The following is a 19,402-nucleotide window of genomic DNA, read 5'->3' as shown; positions in this document are numbered from 1 at the left end:
ACTGTAGGGCGCATGTTGGTGCTTTTTCCAGGTGCACGGTCTCATTGGTACAGTCCTTGGATATCTAGACTGACGTGCTTTAAGTTGCAAATATTTTTGTCTGTGCTGAACAAATTCCTGTAAATGTACCCCTTTCGAGAACTAACATAACATAAGAACTAGGAGCAGGAGTAGACCATCTGGCCCCTTGAACCTGCTCCGCCATTCAATGAGATCATAGCTGATCTTTTATGGACTCAGCTCCACTTTCCCGCCCGAACACCATAACCCTTTAATCCCTTTATTCTTCAAAAAAACTATCTATCTTTATCTTAAAAACATTTAATGAAGGAGCCTCAACCGCTGCACTGGGCAAGGAATTCCATAGACTCACAACCCTTTGGGTGAAGAAGTTCCTTCTAAGCTCAGTCCTAAATCTACTTCCCCTTATTTTGAGGCTATGCCCCCTAGTTCTGCTTTCACCCGCCAGTGGAAACAACCTGCCCGCATCTATCCTATCTATTCCCTTCATAATCTTATGTTTCTATAAGATCCCCCCCCCCCCCCCCCCCCCCCCCCCCCATCCTTCTAAATTCCAACGAGTACAGTCCCAGTCTACTCAACCTCTCCTCGTAGTCCAACCCCCTCAACTCTGGGATTAACCTAGTGAATCTTCTCTGCACACCCTCCAGCGCCAGTACATCCTTTCTCAGGTAAGGAGACCAAAACCGAACTCAGAAAAGTTAACCCTTTTGTACGGGTTAATTTCCTTTTGGAATTCCATTTTGATACAAGGTGAAGGCAGTATTCTGCTTACCCTATATCAAATCCAAAACTGGGTTGATGCTGTACACAAATTTCAAACTCGTTTTGCAACAAATGGAGAGTAAATTACATATTGTGCATCTTTTTCCTTCTCTCTGTCTTTATCTCTCACTCTTGGGTGGGATTTTCTGGTACCAGGGATTCCAGTCTGAAGTCAACGGACCTTTTGCTTGTCTGTCGAGTTAGATTGCATTCCCACCCAGTAATTCAGATAAAAAAATTACAGGGAAATAATGTATGATCTATATTATCCAAAGTGAGGTGAAGATAAACTTATTTTTAATTAAAATTGGTAACCATCTTACTTTTTCTACATTTAACTCGCCTCTTTCTGTATGCAGGATGCAGGCTGGAAAATACTTCTGGAGCAATTGTCACCATAACTTGTGCAACTATGCAGCAAGGTATTATCCCATTGCTCCTGTGGAATTGTGGTTTGCTGGAAACCAGCTGCTATCATGTGTCCGCATTTAAAGCTCCTCACGACATCAGGGGAGCACATTCAAATAGTTTTCCCATTTTTGGCCTTGCTCATTGTCTGAGCATTACTGTTTGTTCTCTGCTCAAGGACACCGAAGCTTAGCTTACTTTTCATCTAGTAATTGCCATCAAAGAGAAAAGATTGAAATGTATTTTGTATTAAGATGCATTATCTGCATATGGTTAAAGTTATGCTGCACTTGGTAGCGCTTTCATTTACTAATCTCCTCAGAAATCAAATTGCTGACATTTTGACTGAAAACTGCTGTGGAATGATGCTTAATGAGAAACCTGCCCTTATTGGGGAAATTCCTTGCAGGATGTAGAGCTGATTGGTAGACATTTTACTTTTGAATCTAGGTTTTGCAAATCCCATGTTTATAAAGTAATTGTAAATGATCCAGTGATTCCAACACTATAATAGTAGTCTGTAATGGACGCTGCTTTGTGGATTGTGCCTGCTTGGATTGGTTATGACATAATACAAATGTCATTTTGTATTGCAGATATAGCAGCTGATCGTGCTAATCTTCTAGTGTGACATTAGAATGTTCACTGAACTCTCTCCCTGATGTAGTTTAAAAGTTTAATTACTTCAGTAATATTATCCATTCTCTGTTTGACCAAATTAAAATTGCACAGGTGGCCTTGTCCTGCTATTTAACAAAGCAATGTACAGTGAGTGTGTGTGTGTGGGGGTGTATGTGGGTGGGTGGTAGAGGAGGTCAGAGGAAGATGATATTTTGGGTATTTCTAATGGCATACTTATTTCTGTATCCAAGGATTTCACTCCATCTTTTGTTCTTGCTGGAGTTGGATGATTCTCTCTCTCAACACCATCTGTCTGCACCCTCCCCATACCTCTTAATGTCTTTTTTGAATTTAGCAGTCTGTCTGAATCCTTCTTAAATATATTTTGTGGCTTGGCCTCCACAGCCTTCTGTGGCACAGAATGCGACAGGTTCGCCATTCTCTTGAGTGAAGACGTTTCTGTTGAATGCCAACACTAGCTTTTAGTGGTTTAAAGTCCGAATCTACTTTGCTCTAGTAAAATGTGCCTTAGTTAGCACTGTTCTGGATCCAAAGTTTGAAGGACAAGAGAAAGCAGCGTTTGTTGCTTGGTATGCTTGGATTAAAATTGCATATTGAAATTGAGTTAATGTCATGGAACCCTGTATCTTTTCATGGGTCTATTACAATTAGATTTACAGGCACTTAATGGTGGGTGACTACATTCAGTACCACGAGTGAGTGAAATTATTGCTGGACATGGCATTGAACAGCTGATGGCACTGTAGAATATCAACTCTTGTGTCTGCTTCTTACTGATGGCAATGAAGATCTGGTTTTTGTTGCTGGTATCACTGCTTCCCACGCTGTCCTCTGTAAACCTACTTAGCTGGCTCACCATGCTGGCATTTGTTATGTTAAGCTGTAATCTTACATTATGGTGCCTTAATGTTGTGCCTTCACGTAAGATGCATTGAACAGACTATATTCCTTTGACTCTATCATTGGAGAACCTTTGTTCCAGGCTTGTCACCCAACATCAAAATGTACAATAATTCATTAAGAGGAAAAGTTTTCGTATTTTGTGCACCATCCATGGTTGGTTTGATCCGGAGGGAGCAGGCATGTAAACTATTGATGGAATTTCACGTTTACAAGGGAACCAAATGCTTTTTGCTGGATTCTATTCTGGCAACATGCTCTGACAGCTGCAAAAAGTAAAGTATTTTTAGATGAGTGAATTTCAGTTGACCAAATTCCCACCTGTTGGCCACCTCTGGGTGTATGTCCAGCGCAGGTATCCATGTCAATCTTCCATTGTTATAAAGCCTAAGTGTGATTGTTCAAATTGATCCTTATCATTCAATTTTATTTAAAAAATTAAAAAAAATCTTTGGTGCTTCAAATTTCTCTCTTGCGATTATTTTCGCCAGAGTGATTTCAGAGGAGGGTGTTCAGTCAATGTAAACATGCTTGGTGTTGTATTTGAGAAGTGGTTCTGGATCAGTGTCTCAGGAGCCCAGTTAAAGATGTACCACACTGTTAATATATTGGAGCAGGTGTCATGCCGGCTAGAAGACTCCAAGGGTGTGTGCAATTAATGTCTGTTTCTGGCAGCAATACCTTCCATTAAACATGACAGGGAAGTAAAAGAGAAAGCGAATAAAGCAAGAGAACGGTAGAAAAATGACAGGTTTGTATTAGCATAGAATTATTTCCCTGTCCTGTTCTTGTGTGCTGATTTGCTTTGTCCTTTGTAACATAAAATGCATCATCTCCCAGGCATGCTAACTTGCTCTCTGGGACTTCACTGCCTCCGGAAGTATTCATACAAGTCCATAATTTGAGTCTCCGGTAGCCATGTTGCTGGGTCAGTTTGTTACAGTGGTACATGGGAAAGTGAAACTCTATCAGGACTTTCCCCGCTATTGGTTACATGGTGTAGCAGTTTAATCCCATTTTTCTCCCCCACCCCAGCCCATGTTTTTCCTTGTTGCTGGCCTCCCATGCTTTATTTTAAAACAAAAGGCTCCAACTTGAACAAAACCATGTTTCCACCAAGCATTTCTTCGTCTGTCTCCTCTCTCTTTCCATGGTTAACTGTTCCTTGACTGTGTGTATGTTATGTCTCGGCATTACAAGCTTTTAATTGCTGGTACCAAGACCTGAATATTACATTGTATATTTTTAGAGTTGCCCAGGGCATTAAATGTTAAATTGTATTGGACTTTGTTTTAAAAAAAACCCTCTGCTTTGAGTTCTAATAATTACATGATACGACATTAGGTAGGATAAGATAATCACATGGCGTACTTCGCCATAGCTTGTAGATCGCATATAATATTGTAAGCACAAACCTTTTCTTTAGTTTAGCAACATCAGTAAACCCAGAACTAGAACATATTTTGTACCATTTTTAGTGTGCTTGATATAATTGTATATAGTGGGAGTGGGTGGGTACATGTGGATTAAATTGGGAAAAATTCCCATTACAAAGGAACACCAAGAAGGTTCTGACCTATCCAATATATATTTTGAAACTTGGGAGGGCAAATTCCATTGACTGGACTGGGCTGATAACATAGATACATAGAAGATAGGAGCAGGAAGAGGCCTTTTGGCCCATCGAGCCTGCTCTGCCATTTATCACGATCATGGCTGATCATCTAACTCAGTAGCCTAATCCTGCTTTCTCCCCTTAACCTTTGATCCCATTTGCTCAAGTACTATATCTAGCCACCTCTTGAATGCATTCAATGTGTTGGCATCAACTACTTCCTGATTTGGCGGTCTATATACGACACCCACTAATGTTTTTTGCCTCTTGCTATTTCTCAACTCTACCCATACAAACTCCACATTGTCAGAACTAATATCCTTTCTCACTATTGTATTAAATTCCCCTTTAACCAACAGTACCACACCACCACCTTTTTCTTTTACGCCTGTCCTTCCTAAATACTGGGACATTCAGTTCCCATCCCTGGTCACCCTGCAGCCATGTCTCCGTAATCCCAATTATATCGTACCTGTTTATATCTATCTGCGCAATTAATTCATCCACTTTATTGCAAATACTCCGTGCATTAAGGCACAGAGTCTTTACATTTGTCTTTTCACATTGTTTGTCTTGCTCCCAATATTTTTCTCTTTTCCCCTGTTTGTATTTTGGTTTCTCCGCCATGGCTTTTCGTATTCCCTTTTCTATCTTTTGTTTTTATCCTTGCTCCCTCTTTCTCTGACTCCTTACATAGGTTCCCATCCCCCTGTATTATTTCTTTTTACTTTCCTTCCAGTGGAAATTCTAACTGTCCTGTCTGTCCCATCATTAAGTTAAATCAGTAAAATTGCATACTTAAATTCTTGTTTTAATGAAAATAAGCAAAGTACTGCAGATGCAGGAATCTGAAACAAGACCAGAGGATATTGGAAAAACTCAGCAGTTCTGGGAGCATTTGTAGGGAGTGCTCATGCCCACATGTTTGACTTTGGCTTGCTGCAATGTTCCAGTGAAGCCCAATGCAAACGGGAGGAGCAGCATCTCTTCTTTGTGTTTGGCATGCGACAGCCCTCGGGACTTTCAACAGTTTTAGTCTGTGACCTTTCTCCTACAACTTAAGCCACTTTATATTTAAAAAAAACACTTGTATATGTATTGGCTTGATGCAAACTCCTGACCCCTAGCCACCTGTTGTTTGTTAAAGTTACTATATCCGTTTGCAATTTCTCACTGTTAGTTTAATTTCTGGCGCGTTCTCTCCTTCTCTTGTACTTTCTCTTTAGTTCTGATGAAGAGCCAAGTGGGTTCGCAATGTTAATACTGCTCCCTACAGACCTGCTGAGTTTTATCAGCATCCTCTGTTCTTGTAGGGTGGATTGATGGTTGCACATTGTTCATGTAGAAGAACATTACGTCTTCTGAGAGACAAACTTGCATTATAAAGGCTTATTGCATTTCTTTAACATCTCGAGTGTAGTAAGCTGTTATGTAGAACACACAGTAGCCATTGTGTATACAGCAAGGTCACAAACTGCAGTAGACAATGTTGAGTTAAGCCGATTGCTTTGCAGATGGTGGCTGATGGGGGACTTGTATGATTTCCTTTGAATATTGCTGTGGGATCTTTAACATTGACCATCATTGAAAAATGAAGCTTTGATTTAACATCTCGCTTGAAGAATGAGAATTCCAACAATGCAGTATTATCTCTGTGTCTGTCTAAGTTCTATCCTGAAGTCCTGGTAGGAATGGCGCAATGAAATGCTCTTGATATTATTGCAAGACTAATGATCACTGATCTGAAATTTAGTATCTTCTCCTGTTTGTCTTTGTGCAGTTGGTGACAAGGTTCCTGCTGACATCAGACTGACTTCAATTAAATCAACAACCCTACGCATAGATCAGTCTATTCTTACAGGTAACATGTTGAAGCAAGTAGATCAAGCCATTCTTATCGGTAACATATTGAAAGCATGCTTACCTTAAAGCGTTTGTCCATGCATTCAATTGATGACAGTAAATTCCTTTGCTAACAGTATTTTGTATTGATTTTTTTCACCTTTTTACAAAGTTAACTGTCTAACAGTCTATGTTCTAGTGAAAGGGTTTGTCACTTAACAGAGTTCTGTATATAAAAACCCAGTAATACCAGCACTTGAAATGAACCTCCTACCAGTTTCTTGTGTTCTGTGTAATGTTCCAAATGGATGTTGGATCCATATGTTGAACTGTTGTTGTATCTGGATTAGTAAATACACGATATTCTTCCAAGACTCGGAACCAACGGAGCATATTTCATAGAATCCTAGAATGATTACAACACAGATGGGGAGACCATTTGGCCCATAATGCCCATGCTGATTCTCTGGAGTGGTTTAACTAATTCCACTCACCATCCCTTTCCTCATGGCCCAACACATGTCTTTCTCTTGGTTCATGTCCAATTCCCTTTTAAAAGCCACAATTAAATTTGTCTTGTACCTTTTCAGGCAGTGTATTCATAACCACTTGTTGCCTTTAATAAATGTTTTCCTTGGATTGCCTTTGGTTCTTTTCTCAATTACTTCAAATCTATGACCTCTGGTTCTCGATCCTTCTGCCAAAAGGAGCTGTTTCTCTTTTTTTTTAAAAATGTATTAAAGTTTTTTAATGCAATTTTTCTCTCTTACAAACAATAACCCCCCCTCGTAACAAAAAAAAAAGAGAAATCGCGCAGAGCAAGCTATATACATGGCAAAATGATATATTTACACAGCTTTGTACACTGGCCCTCACCCGTATGTGCCAGTTTCCCCAACCCTTCATGTTATCTCTTGCTCATCCACCCTCCCAGACAGTCCCCCCTTTCCCCCTCCCCCCAAGGTTGCTGCTGCTGCTGACCGACCTTTCTCTAACGCTCCGCGAGATAGTCTAGGAACGGTTGCCACCGCCTGTAGAACCCCTGCGCAGACCCCCTCAAGGCGAACTTAATCCTCCAACTTTATGAACCCAGCCATATCATTTATCCAGGCTGGGGGGGGCTTCGCCTCCTTCCACATTAGCAAGATCCTTCGCCGGGCTACTAGGGACGCAAAGGCCAGAATGCCGGCCTCTTTCGCCTCCTGCACTCCCGGTTCGTCCACTACTCCAAATATTGCTAGCCCCCAGCTTGGCTTGACCCGGACTTTCACCACCTGAGATATTGCTCCCGCCACTCCTCTCCAGAACCCCTCCAGTGCCGGGCATGACCAAAACATATGGACATGGTTCGCCGGGCTCCCTGAGCACCTTCCACATCTGCCCTCTACCCCAAAGAACCTACTCAACCTCGCCCCCGTCAAGTGCGCTCTGTGGACCACCTTAAATTGTATCAGGCTGAGCCTGGCACACGAGGAGGAGGAATTAACCCTACCTAGGGCATCATCCCACAGACTGGAGCAGTTTCTCTTGATCTACTTTGTCTAAACATCTCAATATTTTGAGCTCCTCTATCAAATCTCCTCTGAATCTTATTTTCACTAAAGAGAATAACCCAACCTCTCCAGTCTATCCACGTAATTGAAGTCCTTTATCCCTGGAATCATTCTCTTAAATCTTTTTCTGCACCCACTCTAAACAAAGTCATGAGAAATGGGCGCCAGGAGTAGCCCATTTGGCCACTCAAACCCATTCCGCTGTTCAGTACAATTGTGGCCTGAACTCTACTTTTCTGCCTGCCCGCTGCCATTTAGATCAAAAGATCTTCACATCCTTCCTAAATTGTGTCTGGAATTGGACACCCTGGGCGGAATCCCTCCCCAACGCCAGGTGGGAGAATCGGCGGGGCGCCGCGCGAGTCCCGCCGTGCCGGCAGCCGATCTCTCTCTCTTTCTCTTTCCCCCCCCCCCCCCCCCCCTCCCCTCCAACTTGCGCGGTGAGAATCACGGCTGGCCGCTGGGAGAATCGCCGTTTGTAACGGGCGAGCGGCGATTCTCCGCTGCCGGTGGGAACAGTGCGAGAACGCTGGGGGTGCGGCCTGTGGGGAGGGGGTTCCTGCACCTGGGGGGGGGGGGGCCTCAAAAGGGGTCTGGCCCACGATAGGTGCCCACCAATCGGCGGGCCGGCCTCTCTGAAGGAGAACCTCTTTTCCTCCGCCGCCCCGCAAGATCCATCCGACATCTTCTTGCGGGGCGGCCTGGGGGAGGATGGCACGGGTTGGCGTCATTTACGCGGCGCCGGCCGAGTCATTTACAAAGCGGCGCCAAGGCCCGGCGGGTGTAGATGACGCGGCGCCGCCCCTAGCCCCCGCCGGGGCTGGGAGCGGCCTCCACGCCGGAGTGAAACACTCCGGTTTTCACTCCAACGTTGGGACTTAGTCTCCCGATGGGAGAATTGCGCCCCCTATTCCATTTGAGGCTAAACCAGTGTTTTATAATGATTCATAACTTCTGCCCTGTTCTCTATTCCTCTCTTAATAAACCTCTGATCCCGTATGCATTATTAACCACCACCTTTTCCTGCCCTCCTTCAACGATTTGTGCATGTGTACCCCCAGGTCTGTCTGATGCTGCACTCTTTCCTCCTACTGATGTATCACTTCACACTTTCTTGTTACGATATCCTTGGAGACTGTTGACGTTTAAAGAGGAACTTGAACACCCAGTAATTAACTGAAAGAAGTTATGCTGCAAGATTTCATTTTTTAAAACAAAAATCAGCTTTACTGTATTTGTTTTTCAATGAAACAAAGCGAATGCTACTAACCTAGCATGATAATTGGTCCAGACTTTGGGCATAAATCCAGTTCCCTCTTTACTTCCTAATTCTACGCAGGAGTTCTAATACATGATTGGGTGTGTTCATTCACTTCTGGGATCAAACCAAAACAATTATGCCATAACTCTCCGGATTCACTTTGACTTTCTCCCCCGTGTTCCGGCTATTCTCTGAGGTTTGAGAATTGATGCAAATCCTTCCATTAGCTGCCTAAGTGACACTCCAACTTTTCTTCAAAATCCCTCCGCTCTGGACTCCTCAGCTAAAGTTTACTTTGCTGCCTTCACGCTAAGCGATTTAAAAATCAGGAACACCCCTGGTTCCTAATGACCTCTGCTTCTTGGGGGGATATTAGACTAGACTATTTTCTCCCAGTCCGCTCCCAGAGCTCCTGTACAGCTTTTGGTCCCACAACTGCTTTTACAATTCCTGGCAGATTACCCCTCTGCTTGTTCTCAAGCTGAACTGCTTGTTTTCTGTGAAAAACGAGAAGTGTACCTCCCTGCAAAGCCCATGTCCATGGCAGCATGGCCTAATTTGGGATAACCCAAACAAAAATACAAACCCAATTATCTTTTGCCTTCAAAACAACCCATTGATTCTCCAATCCAAATTTTATGTAAATCTATATCTCCAATGGAGTTAACAGCCCTTTCCAGACCTACTGGTTCTGCAAAGACACCTCTTTGTTTAAAAAGGTGTTTTTAGCTTCTGTGATCTGGGAGCTACATAAATTAGTTAAACCCCTTATTGAAATAACTGTAGACTTCCTGTACTCTGGGTAATCCGTTATCTGATTCAATTAATATGGTCATTATCTGTTTTCTTAATTCCAACCTTGACATTAACTAAACACAGATTGCCCGTTGACCTATCATTAGCTGAGGTTTGTTTGCATGTTTCTCAACCATGTTTCCATTTAAAATGTCAAAACTAAAATTCTTTCTTAAAAGAGATTAATTATGAAATAAGGTTTTTGCAACAATCGGTGTTAAATTTCATCTTGTCACATGTCTATCTATTCCACCGGGCTGTCTATGTACTCTTGAAGTTGACCCCTCACAGTTAAATATACTTCCAAGTTATGCATCATCTGCAAGTTTTGAAATTCTCCCCTCTATAAAAGAGAAATGCATTAGTCCTAGTTACAAATCCTGAGAGATCTCTACCGTATACCTTTCTCCACTCTAAGAACTAACCATTTACTAATATTGCTCCATTTCTTAAAACTCAGCCAACACAATCATACTGCTTCTATCCCTTTTATTTCATGGGCTTCAGAATTGCCGACACGCCAATCTGTGACACTTTAATCAAAAAGCCCATATACATCAAATTCACTGTATTACCCTCGTCAATCTTCTGTTTACCTCACTTTTTTTTAAAACTCAAGTAAATAAGTTAAATATGATTTTGTCTTTAACAAATCCCCGTTGGCTTTCCCTAGTTAATCTACATTTCTCCAATTTCATTTCTGAACGTTTTCCCATCAATTAAGTTAAACTGATTGCCTGTAGTTGCTGGGTTTATCCTTGCACCCTGGATAAAGGTGGTGTAACAGTTGCAATTCTCCAGCCCTCTGGAACTATCCCATTCCCATTTCTATCTTTTATATCCAATACGCTTGTGTTTTAATATCCAGAACACACAAACCTAAGAAATTCTGTCTTCCTCCAGATCAGCTGGGATAACTGATGTCTCTTTCCTGCAGTGTTTGTTTGAAGCTGAAATGTACAGAAGCTGTGGAATGTGTGTGCTTGTAGGCGGAATGGAAGGTTCACGTGATTGTATTTTTTAAAGTTGGAATTTTAAAGTTTAGAGCTTTTGAGAAAGACATAGCTGAGGGCATGTGTTGCAGTTTTGCCAATCTACTCTTCAAATTTACCTGTTGTTTAACTATTTTAGCACTAAATCTTGATTTCATTGAATACAAATTTGCTTCATTCAAACCTATTTGAATTCTTAAACTCAAAATGATGGAATTATTAGTAGATTGTCGGTGATCATAACATAAATAATATTTATTGCTGAACTGGTCCCATTATGTGTAATTTAATATGTAAAACAGCAAAGAAAATTAAACTGGACACTAGGCTTTTCAAGAATGATTCAAACTTTTCGCAAGACTCAAAAGTCCAGCTTCAGTATGAACATAAAAATGACCTCGTTGAGCAGTTAAAGGGTCAGTTGAGCTAAGAACTTTAATTGCATTGGTTGTGGAAGAAATCCGATATTTTCACAGCCTTGAACTTAATTGCATGCTTAAGTTTGCCTTTTGCAAAAGACTTATTGCATCAGGGTAACAATGTTAAGTAATTCTTGTGTTCCCTTGCCTAGGTGAATCCGTATCGATCATCAAACACACCGATCCAGTACCTGACCCTCGTGCTGTGAATCAGGACAAAAAGAATATGCTCTTTTCAGTAAGCAATTTGTGTATGCCTTGGAATAGTAAAGTTTATATGAATAGGCTCTGCTGATACAATCCAATTAGAGCCCTCCTCTCCATCCAGTTATCAAATTTAATGATTCGAAAGAAATTCTCTCATTAGATGGCTACTGCCATTTTATCCCCAAAGCGAGGTCATTTTGACTGAAACTTTAACGACCCTCAACTTGAGATATGGTTTTAAAAGACTTGGACAATCGGGTATGTTCAAACTTTCCGAATAGTATTTTTGACCCCCTTCCCTGCCTCCGTAAACAAAAATTATTGGCACAGAAATTATTCCAATAATGTTGCTGTTTACACATACAAAGTGAAAATCACTCCGTAATAAAGAGGGTAGCTCTTAATTTCTTGGCGTTAGCCCCATTGTTTTGGCCCAGGGACTTTATACTGTAGGATTGACCTGCTGCCATCATCTTCTGGACAGTATTCAAATAAAATTGAATGTTAGCATGTTTTAAATTTTTGTTGCATGTGTGGTACAAGTTTTGTGCAAGTGTCACTTTTAGAAGGGTGAAGCAGGATGAAAGTTTGGTTTCCTTTCCAGTTGTAGAGTTAGTGTTTGAAAAACTTTTGACAGTGTCGTCAGATACTGACGGGTAGGTCTTGCTCAGCGAGTGGCAACACCAAAATGTAAGTGCCAGATTCAGCAACTTGAGAAAACCTTTTAATGTTTTAAACAGAACTCTCCCAATTGTAGCCCATTTTTTTGTTTTATTAATTTTGCCAAGGAAATACTGATTTATGATCCCGTTGTTTCCTTGTTGATGGATATACTAATTTTTCTTCCTGGTTTTTGATATGGTAGCATGTTGTGCTTTAACACTGGTTGGGTACAGATTGAACATTCACTTGATTTCTGACCTTAATTTGCAGTTTTAGTGGATGCCAGGTGAGTGTGAAATGAATGTTCCTGTCTTTGTACAGTATATCATTAAGCTGAGCCATTAAGTATGTTCAAGGCTGAGATAGACAGATATTTAACCATTGAGGGAATCCGTGTTATGGAGATGAGGTGGGAAAGTGGAGTTGAGAATTATCAGATCAGTCATGGTCTCGATGAATAGTGGACAGACTCAGTGGGCCGAATGGCCTACTTCTGCTACATTTTATGGTCTTGTGCACAAATATTTGATCAATGTTTTCTATTAAAAGCCCAACAGACTTTAAAATAGTTATTTTCTTCCTTTACAGTAACACACTGTACATAATGGGCTAGGATATCGGCAGAAATCTATTTTAGTGGCCTTTATAATTGTGTAAAATCTTTCTCTGCTTAAGGTGACAGGATGGGTTGAGAACATGGTTAATAAAGGATACATTATCCTCGGCTTTAGTGTATTAGACTACAAGAACAAGGAGGTTATGTTGAATTTGTTAAAGGCACTCGTACAGTCTGAGTTGGAGTATTGCATTCATTTCTGGGTGGTGCACTTAGTTGGGAAGATATTGACGAGAGTGCAGAAAAAGAATTGTGCATGGTTGTAGGGAGCTGGAGCTTCAATTGTGAAGATAGATTGAAGAGGCTCGGACAGTTTTCCTGGGGGCGGAGAAGGCCGAAAAGAGATTTGGTCATGATATTCAGGTCATGAGGGGTTTGGATGGAATAGATGGGAGAAACTGTTCCCATGTGTTAAATCTCCGCCCCCTCACCCTTTATCATTTAAGGTAATTGTCAAAAGATGCAAAAATGACATGAGGGAAAACCTTTTCACGCAGCGAATAGTTGGGGTCTGGAATGCAATGCCCGAGAGTGGTGAAGGCTGGTTCAATTGAGATACTCAATAGGTAATTAGAATTAATTGAAAAGGAGGAATCTGGAACGTGGCACGAGGTAAATTGCTCATTCAGAGAGCTGGTGCAAACATGATGGGCTGAATGGCCTCCTATGGTGTAGCGGTTTTGCAGAAGGCTATTTTGCTGAGCTACCTGTTTATCTTGGTGCAGTGGTTTATATTATATACTCTAGAGCAGTACAGACCACGTAAAAGTGACATTTTGTCTGTTCCCAAGCTGAAGTAACAAGTTCAAAATTAAAGATGTGCAATTAAAAATATATCCCCAAGCTAAATTACAGATTTAAATTACAAATCAACATGTTAAAATCTCCCAAGGAAATTATAACACTGCCATTGATTTTTTTTTTAGGATTCTTTGTGTCTTTCATTTTTTTCTGGCTATCTGTATGACATTGGATTTGAATCAATTTTTTAAACTTGCCAGTGTGGAAGGTTCCTCATTGATTTAAGATTTATCCATCAACCGGGTGGCACGATGGCGCAGTGGTAGCACTGCTGCCTCACGGCGCTGAGGTCCCAGGTTCGATCCCGGCCTGGGATCACTGTCCGGCACACTCTTCCCGTGTCTGCGTGGGTCACACAACCACAACCCAAAGATGTGCAGAGTAGATGGATTGGCCATGCTAAATTGGCCCTTAATTGGAAAAATAATTGGGTACTCTAAATTTAAAAAGATTTATCCGTCAGTAAATGGGGGCAGGCCTTTCCAAACTGCCAGACGTGCCAAACTAACACCGGCGAGCCAAGCAGGGATAAAAATAATAAAACTTGTAGGAGAATGAGTTACCGAGGCTTTGTAGGTCAGGTAGTCGGGGCTTGCAGGGTGCTTGTGGTCTACGGATGACTTTTGTGGTTACCTTTTGCACAAGAATAGTCTCAGTTTTTCTGTTGAGCTGCTTGCAGTTTGATACATCTCAATCTGGTGCAAGTGATTTGTTTTTGAGGTCACTTATAATCACCTCCTTGTGCCCAGAGCTGCAAAGTGAAGGTCACCCGCCAAGGCTTAGAAAAGTGTGATGTTTTTGAATTGCGTTCTGATCAAAGCTGTAGGACCAGTTTGTGACCTCCGAGAAACTGAAGGTCAACTAGGATAGTGGCACAAGTCTTGAACATAGCTTTTGGGTCAGTGGCTACTCCCACTTTGGATGCCATACCCTTTGGGGGAAATGGGTACTGGGAATATCCTGGTATTGTTTTGTAACCTAACTGTGTATATAAATCATTTACATTTTGTGGAAGAGATGTATGTTTGGATTATGTTCTTGTGTATTGCTTTCCATTTGAAAAGCTTTTTTTTAAAACCCCTGTTATTATAAAATTCTGATCCAAGGATGTATGAATATTGCTCCTCTTGCCTATTTGGTTCCTTAATGACACATTTAATCCTCTAAAATGTTAGTGAGCCAACATTTTTGGTTTTATCCAATATTTTTCTCCTTTGCTTCCGTGATCAAGTAAATGAAAGTCACTGCACAAGGACATTGAAAAAACATTTTAATGGGGTCAGCATCCCTTCGGGCTCTCCATTAATCTCCTCGCTTGATTTGAATGAATAACTTTCAATACTTTTATCAATTTTTGAGAATAAAAATTACTGACTTTTTTTGTTGTTGTTGGTTATTCTCTCTGAAGAATCCAGGTGAATTGTATTGTAATTGCAATCAAATTGCTGGCGATAAGTACATGTTCTTGATTAATAGTAGAGAAGAGAGAACATTGGGCGGCATGGTAGCACAGTGGTTAGAACTGTTGTTTCACATCTCAGGGACGCGGGTTCAATTCCCGGCTTGGGTCACTATCTGTGTGGAGTCTGCGCGTTCTCCCTGTGTCGGCGTGGGTTTCCTCCGGGTGCTCTGGTTTCCTCCCAAAAGACGTGCTTGTTAGGTGAATTGGACATTCTGAATTCTCCCTCCGTGTACTTGAACAGGCGCCTTGGTGTGGCGACTAGGGGGTTGTCACAGTAACTTCATTGCAGTGTTAATGTAAGCCTACTTGTGACAATAACAACGATTATTGTAAAAAAACAACATTTCTGAACTTGAAATGCACATTAATAAATCATAAAGTACCAATAAAAAGCTAATCTGCTCTGAGGCAGGATTTTACCTGAAAGAGCGATTACATTTTCTTTTTATTAAACTGCTATGTATTTTGCTATGCACCTTGACTGACTTGCTGTGATTAACAATGCAAGTAATAGTTGCTATGTCATTTGGGAACATATTGCTTTTTCTCTCAACTACAGGGTACAAATGTTGCAGCTGGTAGGGCAGTTGGAGTTGCTGTTTCCACTGGTACAAGCACAGAAATTGGCAAAATTCGTGATGAAATGGCAGCAACTGAACAGGAAAGGACTCCGCTTCAACAGAAGCTTGATGAGTTTGGTGAACAGCTCTCCAAGGTTATTTCACTCATCTGCATTGCTGTCTGGATCATAAACATTGGCCACTTCAATGATCCTGTGCATGGCGGCTCCTGGATCCGCGGTGCTGTCTATTACTTTAAGATTGCGGTTGCTCTGGCTGTGGCTGCAATTCCTGAGGGTTTGCCAGCTGTTATTACGACTTGCCTGGCCCTCGGCACCAGGCGGATGGCAAAGAAGAATGCTATTGTGCGGAGCCTGCCATCTGTTGAAACGTTGGGTTGTACTTCTGTTATCTGCTCTGACAAAACTGGTACTCTCACTACGAACCAGATGTCCGTCTGCCGGGTAAGTGGTTTTAAGTTGGGGTTTTGGATTCGTTTCAAATTTGCTCATCTTTTTTCATGACCAGCAAAGAGGAAAGTTTCAACACTTGACCTCTTTAATGGCTTGGTGGGGTGTGAGGAAGGGATTGTTCAGCTTGGAGCAGGGGAGACTTTTAATTTCTCTGCTGAAGCAGCACTTTCTTTCCTCCATAATACTTGCCCCAGCTGTCTTGTAGTAATTGACCTCCAATTAGCAGTGCGCATGAGAATTGTGCAGTGGACTCTGGAGAAGTCAATTTAAATGACTATGATGCAAATGAGTAAAATCAATGATGAAATTCATTGTAAATATTTATCAAACTTAATTATCTGTTGTACGATCGAGTTTTTACATTCAAAACTGATTTGTTGGATTTTATCTGCACTGCAGTGTGTGTGCAGATTTATTTATTGACGGTTGCATGCAAGTTGTAGCATGTTACCCAGTAAGTTGGTAGTAACTAAGGACAAACTTTATTTTTTAAAAAGCTAGTCTTGCTTCTTTTAGAAAGTTGAGATTTAAGCTTGTGCTAAGTCCCGACCCATGTTGAAACCTTTGGAAGAGTTTAAAACGAGTTCTATATATTTGCCCTTCATGTGTCTTCCAGCTTGTAGGATATGTGCAAGATTAATGTGTGCTGTCAGACAGTCAAAATTGGCTGCTAAAGCAACCTGATTGTTTGCCTCATAGACTAAAAATGGACTCCTCTGGGAGCATGGTTCTCTACTCCAGCGTGGTGCAGAGAATCTTTTGACCTAGACAGCAATATTCACACCGTATTCTCCGATCTCATGGGGCAATTGCATAGGTTTTAAAGTCTTCATGTATTTGTTTTTTTAAAATTGAGCTGAAAATCCATGAAGTTCACTTTAATCTATTTCCGGGTAAATACTTTGTGCATGTAAGAGCAGACCTAAATTCTGATATGATATTCAATCAGCTGTACCTTGTGTAAAGAAAGCTTTGTTCATGTATCAGACAATCCTTTTGACTGAAACTTGAGGAATTTATATCTGCTTTGATTTGCATTGATCAGCGGCTGATGCGCTATTCTTCACCTAGACTGTCTACTACTTTGTGTCATTCCCATAGATGTTCATTGTTGACAAAGTTGAAGGTGAGCAGTGTTCTCTGAAGGAGTTTTCAATAAGTGGCTCCACCTATAGCCCTGAGGGACAAGTGTAAGTACACGTATTAATTCTTTTCCAACCTACATTAGCAGTGCTCCATTTAAAAGTATGGGTTGGTCACCTGCGCACTGTAATCTACATTTCTTTTTTGAACTGTGTGAATGCATGTAATGTACATCTTTTTAAAATGCTCAGACTGCAACTTACTTGTCTGATTTACTCTTTTTTTTTATTCTGTTTGCTCCTACATGCCATGGGTAATCAGATCTAAAAGTTTTAAAATGTACTGATTTCTGGTACTTGGGAGCATTTGCCACAATTGCACAGTGCAATTACTGCAAACCTTGTGCGTCCTTCTGAAGGAGAGGTGAAGAGAAGGGAACAAAAATAAATTCTGCTGTTCTTTACAAGTAGACTCCATGAGTGTCGCAGATAACCAATAACAGCACAAAAATGCAAATAGAGACCTAAACAGGGATCAAACATCACCACTAGTGAGCTGTGCAGTAGAAGGTAACAAATGGCAGGATTAGAACATAACCAGGTATTCTTGTAGTTATGCCTGTGGCCTGCGTTCTCCTTGATTGCTTCCCTGTCCTGCCTCCTGATTATAGAATCCCCAAACCTCTCTTTTTGGGCTGTAAATTTCAACAAATTAAACTATTGATTTCTGACTCGTAAAGCCCAAAAGGAGAGTATTGATAAATTCCATCCATATCTATTAAACCATCAGTGCACATATGCCAATCAAACTCTTTTCAGACTCGTGTTTGTACATACAGGAATACAAATACGTAAATCCCAAATTTCAGTGTGTCCTCCTTGAAATCTCTGAACAGTCCAATCCAATCCAGGAAGGTGATTGATTTTGTGTTTGTGTCCGTGAATTAAAATTTTTGTTGTTTTTCTCTTGACTCTCCATCATTGATATGGAAATACCTTTCAAGTCACATTCATCTTATCAAAAAACATCATGTAAAACATTTGCACAGTATTGGAGGCATTCTCTAGACTTTGTCAGATGTTGGTGGCTATCTTCTGGACTATGCTTCATGACCCAAGATTCAGCCGCCCATCTTTAGAACAATAACCGTGGATATTCGAAAGGGACCAATTTACAAGTATATGAAGTCACTAAATATATAATTCCGAGTATCTTGCTGCATACCTACCATTTCACTTTGGTCCTGTCTCAAGAATATTTTTTTTTTTTGATTTTTGCAATTGGGAAGTGTTCAAGAATAAACCAACAACTTTATTATAAGATTGAATGAAGTAAGATTTTAAAGTAAAAACAGTCATGAAACAAGGGTGTTGTAATTTCCATCTTCCCCACCCCAATTGAAATATAAAAATGAAAGAAAGAACTTGCATTTTTATATAGTACATTTCCCAACCTCAGGACATCCCAAAGTAAAACAACCAATGAAATACAGAAGTATAGTCACTACTGTTATGTAGGGCAACAACAGTCAGTTTACACCACAGCGGTGACCCACAAACAGCAAAGAGATGACGCCAAGATGACTTTTTAAAATTCATTCAAGGTATGTGGGCTTCACATGCTAGACCAACATTTCTAGCTCACCCCTAATTGCCCTTGAGAAGGTGGTGGTGAATTTCCCTCTTTGAACTGCTGCAGTTCACTCTCAATGCTATTGGGGAAGGGGGGAAGCAATTCCAGGATTTTGACCCAGTGATAGTGCAAGAACAGCAATATATTTCCAAGTCAGAATGGTGATTTTAGTTTGGGGATAAATGGAACACCAGGTGATCATTCTTACTCGAATAGTACCATGAGATCCTTAACATCCACTAGAGAGGAAGCCAGTTAAGACCTTGGTGTATTGTTGCGTTTGAAGTTTGGAACTTTTGTCTGGGCAGCAGTTTCCCCCATCCTCCCAAGTGTTGGGCCTGTCTTTCCTTCCAGTCTCTGGAGTGGGGCTTGAACCCACCAGCTTCTGACTCCAGACTCTGGATTTCATGGCTGCTGATCTGGTGCAGGAAGAGGAAATTGAAATCTATTTGTGTCCTTGTAGAAGTATCCCTGCAGCCTACGGTGCTGAGGACCCGGGTTTGAATCCCGGCCCTGGGACACTGTCCGTGTGGAGTTTGCACATTCTCCCCGTGTCTGCATGGGTTTCACCCCCACAACCCCAAGATGTGCAGGGTAGGTGGATTGGCCACGCTAAACTGCCCCTTAATTGGAAAAAATAATTAATTGGGTACTCTAAATTTAAAAAAAAAAGAAAAAGTATCCCAAGCTCC

At 41.2% G+C, this 19,402-nt stretch overlaps 1 protein-coding gene across 2 annotated transcripts in view; it reads left to right on the top strand.

The window, feature by feature from the left end:
* Positions 1–19,402, top strand: part of LOC140407870 (sarcoplasmic/endoplasmic reticulum calcium ATPase 2) — a 114,791-nt gene that overhangs the window by 49,287 nt on the left and 46,102 nt on the right. For both annotated transcript variants that reach the window (XR_011939853.1, XM_072495097.1), the window contains exons 6-9: positions 6,132–6,212; positions 11,366–11,451; positions 15,522–15,986; positions 17,097–17,185. Coding sequence is in view for 1 of the 2 variants with exons in the window: in XM_072495097.1 (XP_072351198.1) it covers positions 6,132–6,212; positions 11,366–11,451; positions 15,522–15,986; positions 17,097–17,185 (721 nt within the window). In the remaining variant the exon portion in view is untranslated. The remainder of the gene's footprint in view (positions 1–6,131; positions 6,213–11,365; positions 11,452–15,521; positions 15,987–17,096; positions 17,186–19,402) is intronic.

The sequence above is a fragment of the Scyliorhinus torazame genome, chromosome 1 (genome assembly GCF_047496885.1).
Source record: "Scyliorhinus torazame isolate Kashiwa2021f chromosome 1, sScyTor2.1, whole genome shotgun sequence".
Classification (NCBI taxonomy): domain Eukaryota; kingdom Metazoa; phylum Chordata; class Chondrichthyes; order Carcharhiniformes; family Scyliorhinidae; genus Scyliorhinus; species Scyliorhinus torazame.
Note: the sequence above shows the minus strand (reverse complement) of the source record. Positions and strands in the feature narration are given on the sequence as shown.